The following is a 14023-nucleotide window of genomic DNA, read 5'->3' on the forward strand; positions in this document are numbered from 1 at the left end:
TGAGTGGGCTATTGTATGGCATCACTGGAGTGGTACTGGGAGGCAGAGGGTGTCGCGTGGGAGTGCTGGGGGGGCATAGGGATGTCACTGGAAGGCAATATTACAGGAATGGTAAGTCACGAGAGTGACAGGGGAATGTCACCAGGCTGTGCTGGATGTCACTGGGAGGCACTGGTGTATTACTGAGTCGTAACAGACAGCGCTGGGATGTCACTGGGCTGATACTGGGAAGTTCTGCACGGCACCGGAAGCCGCCGGGATGCCTCGTGGGGCAACTGGGTGTTCCTGAGGGGCACTGGGATGTCCCGGCGGGCAGCGCGAGGTGCCGAGGCCGCCGTTGGGGACACGCGTGGGACAGCGGGCGGCGCTTGCGGGCTCCGATTCAGCCCCGCGCCGTTGCCGGGCGACGTCTGCTGACGCCCGCGCATGCGCGGAGAGCGACTGCGCCGCCGGGAAATACGAGTCCCGGCATGCACCGCGCCATCGCGCCCGACTTCCGCTTCCGGCGGGCTGTCCCGGCGCACTGTGCGCGGGCGCGGGTCGCTCAGAGCTGCCGCCATGGCGCAGCGCTCTGCCGCCTCACGGCCGCCGCCGGACGTGGACACTGACGACTGCCTCGGGGAGTACCGGCACCTCTTCAGCCCCGACATCCTGGCGTGAGTGCCCGGGGGCGGGGCAGCCCCGCGGGGGGGGGGGGGGTCCGCTCCGGTCTTCACACCCCCTCGTTCCTCCTCCCTTCCCCCACAGGGGCCGCGTGGCGTTCATCACCGGCGGCGGTTCCGGCATCGGTTTCCGTATCGCCGAGATCTTCATGAGGTACGGGGATGCCCGGGCCGGGCCCTGCGCGGCCCCCGGGGCCCGTTCTCACCGCCCCTCCGTTACAGGCACGGCTGTCGGACCGCCATCGCCGGCCGGAACCAGCAGCGCGTGGCCGAGGTGAGCGCGGCCCCGGGGGGGACTGCTGGGGCTGGGTGGGCTGTGAGCACTCGTGGAGTTGCAGGCAGCCCTGTTGATGCCACGAGGGTGGGCTTTAAAGCCCCGTGTGTCCGATCCCGGGCTGCGTTTTGGCTGACGGCATTTGTGTGAGCAAACTTAGTGCCTGGGGGTGAGCTGGCACGACCCAGCCGTCTCCTGGAGGTACTTCGTGCTGTAAATGAGCATTCCTTCGTGCTCGTGTGTCGGAAAACAAGCTGCAGAACTCAGCAGCTTTTTAGTCCTGAGGGACTGGAGCTTTCTGTGCGCTCAGGGACTGATTTCTGATGCCTTGACCTGTGCGTGCCTCATGGTCAGCTCAAAGCTTCTCAGAGAACAGCCCGAGGAGCCCAAGCAGGCACGCAGAACGTTGCCAGCTGTTGGGTTGGGCTGTGGCTGAGTTTGTCCCCAGTGCTCGGGCTGCTGGGGAGTGGCGTGTTCCTGACCATAGCCTTGGAGATGGCTTCGTGCTGAGCTGCCTCCAGTGCCTCGCAGGCAGAGTGCTGATTGCTGCTGGCTGGCGTTTGTCCTTTGACCCACTGATGTTTTGGATCTAAAGGTTACTTTTTTCTGAGATGTGTCAGAGCACCTCGCTGGGGTCCAACCTTTGTACTTGCCCTGCAGTGCTGTTGCCTGGGGAGTGCTGTGTCCGTGATGGCTGTGGCTGCAGGGCCCACGTTGGGCACGATGCCTGGGAGCTTTCTCTGGCTCCCCTAGGTGCTCTGGCTGCGTTTGAGTAGTTCTCTCCCCTGCCCAAGAGCTCCGTTGTTTTGTTTTTTGTTGTTTTAGAAACATAATGACTATACTGGCTGATGAAATGCAGCTGCTTCTAGGACAAGACGTGACTCATGTTCGTGTGGGTAATGCCCATGCTTGCTGTGTGCTGACAGGGGCACAGCTTCTGCCTGGCTTCTTGCTTGCCTGCATGAGATCTGGGTCTGGCCCTCGCTGAAGAATCCCAGAAAGAATCACGCTTTTCTCTTTATCCAGGCCTCAAAAAAGCTGGTGGCAGCCACAGGCCAGCAGTGCCTGCCTCTGTCCTTAGATGTCAGACAGCCGCAAACCATCGTGGCAGCAGTGGATGAGACGCTGAAACAGTTCAAGCAGATTGACATCCTGGTTAATGGTGAGCCACTGGAGGGGGCAGCAGGAGGGCTGCTGTAGGCTGTCTGTCAGGGTGTTCTCCAGCACAGGGGCTGTATTGGCTGTGTCTGGCTCACACTGCTTCACTCTGAGAGCATCTGAGCAGCTGATGGTGTGAGCCCCTGAGAGCAGCACAGAGGGAACAGCCTCAGAGGAAGCAGAGATCCCCTGGTGCAGTCTTAACTACATACCTAGAGCCATACACTATTACTGGGATGTCTTCCACTTCACCTCCAACCTGGCCGAGCTGTATTGCTTGATGTCCCAATCACAGCAGTGTCCTGAACCTGCTGACTGTGACCCCAACTGCTTGTCCTCAGGTGCTGCAGGAAACTTTCTGTGTCCAGCCAGTGCTCTGTCCTTCAACGCCTTCAAGACAGTGATGGATATTGACACTCTTGGCACCTTCAACACCTCCAAAGTCCTCTTTGAGAAATATTTCCGTGTAAGTGTCTCCTGGTAAGGAGGAGGTTAGTCCTGAGCAAGGCATACTCCAGCGAATCAAAGAGGACAAAAGGGAGCAGAGCAGTGGTCTGTCAGCCTGTGCCACCTGCCCTGTCCACTAAATCTGCTCCCTTCTGGGGTCTGCACTGAAAGTGGGAGCTGTGCTTTGATTCCTGCTTGTCCCTAGCCACAGGGCACTGACTTGTGTAGCACCTGTCTGTGCTCTGCCACCAGTCTGGAGAGAGGCTGTAAACTGCAGCTCCCCTGTTTTGCTTGGTCTTTGCTTGTCCCTTGTGCCTCCTACTTCTTTGGCAGGGCCCTGCTCAGTGAGGCCATGTGATGTGTTGGCAACACGAGTGTGTCTGTGCCCACGGGTGACCTCTCCTCCAAGCCCACCATGCTCCTATATGACCCTCATGCCACTCTCTCCTAATTCTGCATCTCCTTTGCCTCCCCAGGACCACGGCGGGGTCATCATTAACATCACAGCAACTCTGAGCTACCGAGGACAGGCCCTCCAGGTGCACGCCGGTTCTGCTAAGGCTGCTATAGGTACCTCAGTGCTCCTTGCTCAGTTCCTGCAAGCTGTGTGGGGCCGGTAAGAAGGCTCCTGGATATTGGGATGGGAAGATGTCAGTGGGAGATGTGAATATGAATCAATGTGGCTATTGTAAGGTGCTACATGTGCCTATGTTTGGTGTGAGGCTCTTCTCCCTTCCGTGAACCTTTGTTCTTGGTCAAAACCTCCCTTGGCCTTTTTCCCCCTTCCACAACAGTTGCTAGAATGGCTTTTTTCTCCTTTTCTGAATCCTCTTGTAACCTGTTTCCCTTCCCAGATGCCATGACCCGTCACCTTGCTGTGGAGTGGGGTCCCAACAACATCCGAGTGAACAGCTTGGCACCAGGCCCCATCACGGGCACCGAGGGGTTCCGGCGGCTGGGTAAGGCCCTGGGGCTCCTGGCTCTGCCTCAGCAGTGCTGTGCTGACATCTGTCTGGGAGGGGACCATTGTGGACCACCTGGGCCACGCAGCTCACGTGGTATGCTGCAGGTAGCTGCTGTGCCTGGGGACTCAGCTCTTGAAGTCCATCAGTGAGTGTGTGTTTACCTGTGGAGTCTGGGAAGGCTCAGAGAGCTCATACCTTGAGCTCACTATCACAGCATCCAGTTACAAGTTTCACAGCTGTGCTTGAGATCCCTTTACTGAACCCTCTTTGTCCCTGGGCCGTCCCTATGTCCCGTGGTCATAGCTGGCTCTTTTCTCCCATCGTTTAGGTGGAAAATTTGCCAAGGATGCAAACCACTTTGACATGATCCCCCTCCAGCGCGCGGGGAACAAGACGGAGATCGCCCACAGCGCGCTGTACCTGGCGAGCCCCCTCTCCTCCTACGTGACTGGCACCACACTGGTTGTGGATGGTGGGAGCTGGCTGACCTCTGCCAACAGCTTCTCCGCCTTGCTGGGTATTGCTTCATCCTCTGCTAAACTCTAGGTGACGTGCCTTTCCCCCTCTGTGGGATTAGAGCAGGGCTTGCGTCAGAAACCCTGTTGCCCCGTGGTGTAGAGGCATGGCTGCGGTACCAGTGGGTATTGCATTGCCTTCTTGCAGTGCCTTGGTCGTGCTGTGCCAGTCTGTGCCTCTCCTGAGGCTCAGACCATCATGCCATATGTGTCACAGCAAGCTTCAGGGGTGCCGGGCTGTTGTGAGTGGGCTTCAGCACTCCCCTCACCCTGTTCCTGCTTCAGCAAGTGAGGGACAGTGCGTGGGATGAGCTGTGGGGTGGGCAGATCTCTTGTTCCTGCTGGGAGATTGTCTGGGCACCTCTAGATCACTCCTGGGGTGAAGCAGTACCTGCTTCTGTGCCCCATCAGCACGTTTGGGTACAGAGTCCTGATGGCCTCTGCCTCCCCTTTCTTCCTTGCATGAACTGCTGCAGCACGCCTTGTGTTGTGGTTGCACTGCACTCAGGATTCATTTTGGCTCCTGTCGCCCACTCCACTTGAGCAGGGCCATGCGTGCTGACCTCCCTACTGTCTTACAGATGTCTGGGCCGCAGGAGCAAACAAAAATCAATGATGGACAGCCTGGGATTGACTGACGGATAGGAATTTGACCCGGGTGGCATCACCCAGAGGAGCTGAGAGCAGCGACGTGGTGACACTGCCCATCCCACTCCTGCCTGGGGGAGGGAGCACCGAGGAGATGCTGCGGGGGAGCAAGTGTACCCCAACTCTGCACCGTTACAATCTTCTGAGCTGTCACGGCTGAGACTGTGAGGATGGTCGAGGGGAATGGGCTGTGGTCTGGTTTTCCTTCCTGGATATCTGTCCTCTTCCTCCCCCGGCCGTGTCCTTCCTGCAGGCAGCACAGGACCCCCACAGCAGCTCCGCTTTGGGACGGGGAATAGCTCAGCTCATTCTGGGTTGGGGAAAGCCATACACATCCCCAGTGTCACTGCTCACTGCCACATCTGCAGCTCGTCCTGCTGGGGGAATGAGAGCAGCCACAATGCTCAGGGCATTTCTTGCTTGGTAGCAGGAGCTAGCAGCTCTTAGAGGCCAAACTAGGACCAAGGTGGTTCTGGCAGGAGGATGGACATCTTTCGTTTCCCCTGGGAGCTCCTGGCTGGAGCAGCAGCACCCTGAGGTTGGTGCAGAAGTGCCTGGGAACAAAGGTGATGGCAGGTGAAAGCTGAGCCTGAGCTGTCTCTGTCAGCCCTAATGGCTGCAATGCCAATCTCATGCTGTCCCCTTTCTTTGTATAGATGCCACAGCAGAGGGTGGAGCAGAGGATGGCAGAAGCTCAGCCCTTTCTGCATGGGGAGCTGCAGGGGCTGCACTGGGTGTGTGCTGGGAATGCAGTGTGTCCCCAGTGCCTCGTGGGGCCCCTCTGCTCGAGCTCTGCAGTGCCCTCCTGCTGACAGCAGGTTTTACGCTTATCCTGATTCCTATTAATCTCACTTTAAAGACTGCTGAAGATTGGTTTCTTCTCCTCTGTGATTGTAGACTTGACAGGTTTTGCTCCTTCCTCCAGGCTACGAATAAAGACCTTCCAGCCTGAGCTGTGCCACTTCTCTGTTCACCTGTGTGTGGGGGTTGATCCCGCAGCCTTTCTTCTGCCCGTTCCAGCTCCCAGCACCCAAAGCTTTGCATCTGCTCCTCATCCTCGAGCACAGCAATAAGAGGAAGAGCTTCAAGGGAGCGCATCATGTCTTTGCAGCAACGCCTGGTGGTGCCCGCTGGGTCGCTGGGCAGGGGTGGCATTGTGAGGATCTGGAAGGCGGCTCGTGGCCTTTGTCTGCTCTTCCTCGGCCGCGCTGAGGACCGCTTTGTCGCCGCCGCGCCCCACGTGCTCGTGGCCCGCGCGGCCCCTTTAAGGCCAACCCCGGGGGGCGGGGCTTCCGCTCGGCCCCGCGTCGCGGTGGGTTGAGCGGGGCCCGGCGGTGGGCGAGTGACGTCACCGCGCGGCTACTGCGGCGGCCGCGGGGGTAAATCCGGCGGTTCTCCGGCGGCCGCTCCGCGAGCGGCGGCGCGGGCGGGCGAGCGGCGGAAGGTTCGTTTCTCGGCTGCCGCCGCCCCTCGGGTGGAGCGGATCCTCGGGGCCGTCCCCTCCCGGTGCCGCCGAGGGCGGGCGGGGCCCGGCGCCGCCTCGCACAAAGCCGGGCGCGGGCGGAGCCGCGGGGACCGCACCGACGGCGGCCCCGGCCGGGATGTGAGAGGGGCGATGGCCGCGGGGCATGGCCGCGCCGCGGGGACGGCGAGCCGGGCAGCGGCGGGGCGGGCGGCTGAGCGCTGCCCGTGAGCATGGAGCCGCCGGCGCCGCCGCTCGATCCCGGGCCGCGGTGGGACGAACCGGGGCCGGAGCTGGAAGCGGAGCCGGCCCTATGGGCGGCTGAGCCGGCGGCGGGGACGCCGCCATGGGCCCCCCCGGAGCGCGGGGGCTGCCCGGAGGACGAGCCCCGCCTGCGGCCCGTCTTCGACGCCCTCGACCGCGACGGCGACGGCTTCGTGCGCGTGGAGGAGTTCGTCCAGTTCGCCACAGCCTATGGGGCCGAGCAGGTGAGGACGGGGCCCGTCCCCGTGCAGAGGGGCCGTTCCGAGGGCCGGTGCCGGCTCGCCGTGCCCTCGCACCTCCAGCGGCCGCACGATGCTCGGGGCAGCGGTCCCTCGGTGTGGCTCCGGGTGCTCCGCGCTGAGCTGCCGGGCTGGGGCTCACGCGTGGACCCGAGCTGTTCTCCTCCTCGCTGCCCCGCGGCACGGCGGTGTTCCTTGGCAGCAGATGAGATGCGGTGTAATTTGAAGCTGCCCGGCGCGACCCAAAATGGAGAGGGCTGCAGTCCGCTCCGGGGATGGAGGTGGGGTTGGGCGCGGAGTGCGGCCGGCAGCGCTGCCCGGGATGGATGGACGGGCGGGCGGATGGGCTTTGAGGCTCTGCGCTCAGCCGGAGCTGCGCTGCCGTGTTCCAGCGGCATGACAAAGCAAATCACCATGTGTGAAGGAGTGCTGGGCGGAGGAAGGCTTTTTGTCCCACGTCCTCACGGTAAAAACGCCTCTTAAGAAGGAAGCGGGGGTGTTTCTTCGAGGCAGAGCAGCGCTGTGATGTGGGGGTGCCGGGGGGGGCACGGTGCAGTGTCACGGTGCTGGGGGAGGCCGTGAGCAGCCAGCACCCACAGCACTGCCCCGAGCATCCCACGCTGTGCTGCTGTCCGTGCTGCCTTTGTCACCGCGGTGGGACGTTGCAGGAGGGTCCGGCCTGAGAACCAGCTCAGGGCACAGAGCTCTGCTCGGCTCCTGGTGGTGCAGGAATTGTGTCAGCGCCTCTGAGGTGAGGAAGCACAGCTGTGAGATGCTCTGGATCCTTCCTTACAGAGCATTGCAGGCTGCTAGGGGATGTCTGCAGCCAGGTGGGGTGCCCAGGGGGTTCTGGGCTGTGCTGGCTTGGCTTTTCTTCTGCCTTATTCCTTCCCACTGAGCGCCGTTCTCAGTAACGCTGTCCATACTGGAGCACGCTGTGCAGAAGGAATATCCCACGTGCCAGGAGCTGGGGCAGAACATGGGGGCACTTAGGGGGCTGCTGAGCTCAGTGCTGCCTGCTCATTGGGCTGCAGCAATTCCTTGCTAAACGTCAAAGGGAAGAGCCCAACTGCCATCTGTGCCATAGACACCAGCATGCATGTGGGTTTTGATTAGTTTTTTTCTTCCGTGTGATGAAAGCTGGGAGGTTTGGTTGTTGTTGAAGGGCTGTGGGACCGCAGCCTCAGGTAGGGGCACACCTGCTGGCTTTGTTGCCTGGTGCTGTTTGTCTCATACTCAGCTGTTGTGCAATATCCCAACCTGGCCCAGCTCTGTTTGCCCTGAGTGACGCTGGGCTCTACCTGTCCCCTACCTGTCCCCTTACAGCAGCCAGGTGTTTCCTTACCAGCCCTGCTCCAGGCTGCCTTGAGTAGGGGAGGAGGAGGAGGAGTGACTGTGGAGCACCAGCAGAAGCCATCCCGCTGGCATCCCAGGTTTTTCTCTTTGGTTTCGAAGCAGAAGTCGACTGGAGGTGGACAAACCTGCTGCCCCACGGGATCCCCCTGCTCAGTGGAGCGAGCAGCTCAGCTCAACCTATTTCAGCTCTCAGAGCACCACGGCCCCTCTGCTTTCTGCACTCTGGCGTGTCTTTGGCCTTTCTTCCCAGCCCCATTCCTGTGGGCTGATTATTACCTTCAGTGCTCACACCCTTTGGGTACCCATCCCCTGAGCCAGGCAGTCCCTGTTCAGCTCCCCCTGCCCTGCTGCCTGAGCATCCCCCCGTGCCTCCATCATCCCCCACTCACCCCTGAGATCTCACCTTTTGCAGCTCTCACACGAGGGAACCTCAGTATCCCCCCTCCCCCAATCTTTTGTCTATCATGGGATTCCTGTGAGCCTCTCCCATGGGTTTGCAGGCTGCAGGAGTGCAAGTGAAGCTTAAATCACTTCCAGCTGTGCGGCTGCACCTTTAATTGCTCTAATTGCTGTTTACCTTTGCAGTCCGCTGCTGGGAGCGGAGCTGCAGTGCGATGCTGTGGGCATCCTGTTAACTTCTGGCTCTGAGCTCCTTGAAAGGGCCCTTTTCTTCATTTTTGTGGCTGGGAACGGCTTAGGAGCGTATCACAAACGGGGGCTTTGCACTCACAGCAGCATCTGGGTGGGCAGGGAGGAGCCCTCGTGCAGGGCTGAGTGCTGGAAGCATTCGTCCGTGTGGGGAGCAGGGTGGGCTGTGTGCAGCTGTATGCAGCAGCAGCACACAGTGGTTCTGTGCTCAGAGCCGTGTCCACCCAACGCTGCTTCAACTCTAAATGCTTCCAGAGCGTTTTGGAGCTCTGCTATCATTATGTAACCCAATACAGCCAGAGGTTGAGAGCCATTACACCGATTGCCTGCGTAATTGCTCTCAGTTTTACCCCCGTTTTGACTTTCCCTTGCTGCTTGTGCTCAGATGGGACGGGCTTTGAACCTGGCTGGGGCAAGGAGCTATGCTCTGCACCCCGTGTGTGCACTCACCTGGGCTCCCTTCCTCATCCTCACCGCTTCCTCCATGTGAGCATGAGCAACTCTGAGCTCAGTGAGACTGTATCACGTGCCAGAGCGTGGCACTTCGCTGTGCTTTTGCTCCCAGCAGTGCAGCTGGGGCCAGAAGGACACCTCTGATTATTCTTTAATATAGATGCATTTACTGAAGTGTTGTATTTCTCCTGAGAAAAAGAGCTACTGCTCCGTCTGCTTCAACACTCTTTGGTGCAAACCCAGTAGCGTTAGCTGGGGTTGAGTCACTGCTGCTTCTGAGAGAGGTTTCCAGCTTGCAGGCTGCAGGGCTGCTCCGGGAAGGAGCAAAACCCAACGCCAGGAGCTGGAGCCGGCTGAGCTGGCAGGGGAAATCCGCTCGCTGGAGTCCAGCAGGAAGCTCAGGCTGAGCACAGAAGGAGCCTGAAGCAGCAGTACTTGCAGGACAGGGGCTTTCAAGGGCAGGAAGCGAGCGGTGAGCGTTCCCAGGCAGCTGTGCCGTGCTGTGGGGCTGGGTGCTGCTGGGAGACCTGCTGGCTGGGGGCTGTGAACGGGAGGTGACCCCCTGGCACACCTGGGGTGTGCTTGGTGGTGTCTGCGCATCGGCTCTGATGCCACTGTGCAGGATGGGAACCTCGCGCTGCGCCTCTGGGTGCAGCCTGGGGTTGGAGGGGTGACAGCGGCTTTCCCACGTCATCAGAAGAACAAAAGCTGGAAAACAAAACCTTCCCCATCCCGGAGGGCGGAGGAAAAAGGACTTTTTTCAAGTTTAGTGAAACAAATGAACGTGTTTATTGCGGAGCTGAGTCCTTGGAGTGCTTGGCAGGGACAGGAAACCTGGAACGCTGGAGGCAAGCGCAATTAAGTTTGGCTACAAGCGTTTCAGTGTAACTTCTTGTTCCCGTTGATGTTGTCAAACCACCCTCGAAGCTGTTCCTTTAAATGTTTTCATGCTCCAGCAACAACAACTGATGCACGACTTAGTCATACCTGAGCTCTGAGGATGATGTGTAAGCGTGACAGAGCGTGGTGGAGGAGCAGGGAACCCATGGAGCTGCACAGCCTCATACCCCCAGCTGCCCTGGAGGGGAAGATACTGTCAGGTTGGATATTAGGAACTTATTCCCCAAAGGAGCAGTGGTGCAGTGGCACTGCTGCCACTCGATGATGGGTCAGCAGTGATGGGGTCAGCATCGCTGGAGGGGTTCCAGAACTGTGGAGATGTGGTCCCGAGGGATGTGGACAGTGGGGTGGGTTGGGGTTGGACCTGGGGATCTGAGAGCTCTTCTCCAACCTGAATGGTGCTGTAGACCTGGGGACTTTCTACCAGCACTCAATCAGCTGGGTGTGGGGAACGTGGGCTCCACACTGAGCTCTGTCTGGATGAGCTGCTTGGTTCTGCCCCATAAGGACAGCAGGAGGGGGTCTGGGTCCTCAGCTCTGCAGGCTGTCGTGGCTGGAGGCATCCTCACTGATGTTAGGGCTGGGAGCAGGACCCTGGGCTGGGCACAATGTGCTGCCTTCCTCCCAGTGCCCTCAGCAGCCCTGGCTGAGTGCCACTGCTGGCAGAATAAATAATGCAGCTCTTGTGCTGCTTCCTCACAATTGACCGTTGCCTCTCCCTGTAACGAGATCTGCCCCCTTGGGGGTAGTTTAGAGGTGAGTTAATTAGGTGTAATTGCAGCAGAAGAAAAGCCTGTTCTGGGGTTCTGCCTGCCTGCTGTGGTGCCAGTCCTTTAACCAAGTGGGATGGATGCAACCCCGAGCTGCATGGCTGGTGCCAGCGAAACTGCAGAGGTGCAGCACTGGGGAGAGGGGCTTTCTGCCCTGGGTTCTGTGCAGCACCATTCAGATCGCAGCAGCATCCTGGGACACGTGCTGCTCACAGTGCTGGCACAGCCCGGCGCGGGGGGAGAGCTGCAGACTCAGACAAATGCTGCGTTAAGAGGGATCCATTCATTTGGGCTGATGGCATTGCAGCTCATTGACTCAGCAGCACCCAGGGCTGCAGCTTGTGCCGGGCCCAGGGCTGTGGGAGCAAGCCAAACAAATGGAGACATCCATTTGTGCCTGCCAGGAGCTGGGCAGAGATGCTGCATCCAGCTCTGCACGAGGAGGAGAGGTCCTTGCTGCACAACGCTTGTTGAGCCCTGTGCTCAACAAAAAGCTGGGTAGGCATAAGGAGGAGAGCGTCCAGCCTGAGCCCTGCTGTGCTTATCAGAGCAAAAATCCCTGTGGGCTCTTATAGGTGAGATAGTGATGTGTTCTGAACTGCTCACGGGTTCCCAGCAGTCCCCATTCAGCGCTGGCTGCTGCCACCAGATTGGGGTTGTAGGGCTGGCTATCCTGAGCTGGAAGGGGCCCACAGAGGCCAGATCCTGGCTCCACACCCCCAGATCTTAACCTATATCTGAGATTTCTGGGAGGAAGTCTTCATCTGGTGGTCATGTTAAGGTTTTGGTTGTATTAAACTTCAGGCTAAAGCTGTGTGCTGTGTTGGGATCCATCCTGCTCGCTCTCCTGTCCCCCACTGAGCTGCTCTGCCGCTGTTGGTTGCTCAAGCAAGTGATGTGTGGTCCTGTGTGCTGGAGGTGTGCAGCACCAACAAGGCCTGCTGCTTCCTTCTCCTGTCCTTGGGCTGCTGAGCTGGCAGGGAATCCCTTCCCTCCTTGGATTTCCCATGGTGGTGCAGCTGCCATGCATTTGTGTCAGTGTGAACTGGAGCTCTCACCACTGGCTTAGCTGAGGAGCAAAACCTGTTCCTCGTTGGAAGGCAAAACCCATGGGCAGAACTGGATACAGGGTGGGAGGTTCTGACCTCCCATCCTCCTGCCCCTCTGCTCCCATCCTCATTGTTTTTCTCTGTGCATTTGGAGGTGAAGATGTGTTCCTGAAGCATCCCAGACCACAGTGGTCTGCCCAGGCAGGGCTGCCAGCCCCGCAGTGCTTGGGTGCACGGAGTCTGTAGAGGAGGAAGGGTGTTGTGTAGCATGATTATATGGCTGGGATGACTTGGTGGTTGGACTAGGTGACCTTCATGGTCTTTCCACCCTTAGTGGCTCTGTGGTTCTGTATCAACATCATAACTCAGCCCTCCCCAGAGCAGCAGCTGCGTGCTGCTTCCCATGGTTTACACCTCTTGTTTTCACCCAGGGTTCAAATGGGCTATTTAAGCCACGCCACCCTCTCTGAGCCTTTAGTGCTCTGTTTCGAGCTGCTCTCTGCAGACAGAACCCTGAAAACCAGCGTGGGTTTTGCTCTTTGAGCACTCCCTGCCCTGACCCCAGTGCTGGGATGTCCCAGCCCCACAGTGCTGCCCAGCACGTGTTCCCTCCTCCAGGCATCATCTCACCGTGCAAACATTACATCTCTGTGGCCTAAATCTGTAACATGGAACAATTCATTATCACTGAGCCCTCTTAATTGGCCCTCCTACTGGGCAGCCTGATAACGAGTTTTCCCAGTTATAATAGGATCTCTTTTAAAACACAGAAATAAACAAATCCCCATCAGAAAAGGACCCACCCCGAGGCAAAGCAGTGGGCACAGTACCAGCCCAAGGTGCTGACGAACCCCTCCAAGGTAACGCTGTGTTTTGTGCTTGCAGGTGAAGGACCTGACCAAGTACCTTGATCCCAGTGGGCTCGGAGTCATCAGCTTCGAAGATTTCCATCGGGGGATCAGAGCCATCAGGAATGGGGGTGAGTTGGGCACCACGCTGCCCGCGGGTCAGCGGTGTCCTCTGTGTTGTGGGTGCTGCTGTGTTTGCCTCTGCCTGTTTGGAGGGTCAGTGTGTACTGAGGGTTTCTGGTATGGGGTATTTTGGCCCAAGGAATGGGTCTTGAACTCATTGCCTGGGGGATAACCTGCTGGCAGTGCTGCCCTTGGTGTGCGTGGCACAGGAGCTTCCAGAGTACCAGCGTGGTGAGTGCTGTTACCTTGCTGGCTGGCTGAAAGGAGGGGGAGGAGGAGAAATAAAACAAAATGAAATTTAAAAGCCCCTGAAAACACTTCTCAATGTACAGTTCACCTCCAAGAGGAAGGCTGGAAGGTCATCTGGGGCCAAGTGTGCTGTTATGGGCAGCAACACTGGGAGCCTCCTGCTGAGCAGCTGTAACTACATGTGCAAATAGAAGTGTCCCGTTTGCACATTAATCAGTTGTGTTTGCAGAGAGGCTTGTCTTCAGTTTCAGCACCACTTTGGTGCAGCAGGGAGCGAGCTGAGCACCGAGACCATCTATGATCCCTGATTCCAATATGAACCAGGTGGTTCTGTGAGTGGGAACCCTCTGAAAAGCACAAGCAGCTCTGGGTTTGTTGGTTGCCCATCCCTCCTGCTCCTGAGTGTGTCTGTGTGCAGCCCTGCCTGGAGCAATGGGCACTGCAACTCCCAGTTTTCCTGATGCAGGAGGAAATGTGGCGTGCTATTAATTTGTAATAAATTGCTCCTGGAGTCGTGTTTGTGAAAGCTCTGGCTTGTGTTTCTCTTCAATAATTCATTGCTCTAGTATTGTGTTGTATTAATTGAATGGAAAAAGCAGATCTGGATGAAGCTTTTAAGATCCTATTTATTAACCTAGTAAGAGATTGCTGTGTATTTATTACAGTGGTTAAGCATGGCAGACCTCTCTCATGTTGCATGGTGCTGAGCAGCTCTGCAAGAAGCACAGGTTAAGTCTTCCCAGTGGGCTTCTGTTCACGTGGAAATGATCCTAAGGGTTTGTTGCTGGTGTTGAGGTGCCCAGGATTGATCAACCCCTTGCAAAGACAGAAGAGGTTGTGTCTGCTGCTGAGAGTTCCTTTTAACGAGGCTTTGTTAATTAGCTTGGCCCTTTTCTAGCTCAAGAGAGTTCCTGGTAGCATTTCCTGGTAGCCTGCAGCTCTTCAGTCCCTTGCTGCAAGTGAGATGTGACAGAAGATGTGTGGTTCCTGGGG

At 58.2% G+C, this 14023-nt stretch overlaps 2 protein-coding genes across 4 annotated transcripts in view; both read left to right on the forward strand.

The window, feature by feature from the left end:
* Positions 1–426: 426 nt before the first annotated feature.
* DECR2 (2,4-dienoyl-CoA reductase 2) lies at positions 427–5223 on the forward strand. 2 transcript variants are annotated; one of them, XM_065732486.1, is made up of 9 exons: positions 427–656; positions 748–816; positions 885–936; positions 1963–2098; positions 2436–2560; positions 3018–3111; positions 3396–3500; positions 3835–4023; positions 4603–5223. In XM_065732486.1, exons 1-9 carry the CDS (start codon positions 427–429, stop codon positions 4635–4637), a joined length of 1035 nt encoding a protein of 344 aa, XP_065588558.1. In that variant the 3' UTR covers positions 4638–5223. The 2 variants fall into 2 exon arrangements, with proteins under 2 accessions (XP_065588558.1, XP_065588559.1); XM_065732487.1 differs by having other exon boundaries at positions 542–656; positions 3835–4052.
* A 985-nt stretch (positions 5224–6208) lies between these two features.
* RAB11FIP3 (RAB11 family interacting protein 3) overlaps positions 6209–14023 on the forward strand; it is a 39900-nt gene continuing 32085 nt past the window's right edge. Inside the window, exons 1-2 of one of the 2 annotated variants that reach the window (XM_065732441.1) lie at positions 6209–6619; positions 12696–12789. In XM_065732441.1, coding sequence (XP_065588513.1) covers positions 6365–6619; positions 12696–12789 — 349 coding nt within the window. In that variant the 5' untranslated portion in view covers positions 6209–6364. The remainder of the gene's footprint in view (positions 6620–12695; positions 12790–14023) is intronic. The other variant, XM_065732442.1, reaches the window with a different exon arrangement.

This window comes from Cyrtonyx montezumae, unplaced genomic scaffold (assembly GCF_038088225.1).
Source record: "Cyrtonyx montezumae isolate F1298 unplaced genomic scaffold, pur_monq_1.0 scaffold_16, whole genome shotgun sequence".
NCBI lineage: Eukaryota > Metazoa > Chordata > Aves > Galliformes > Odontophoridae > Cyrtonyx > Cyrtonyx montezumae.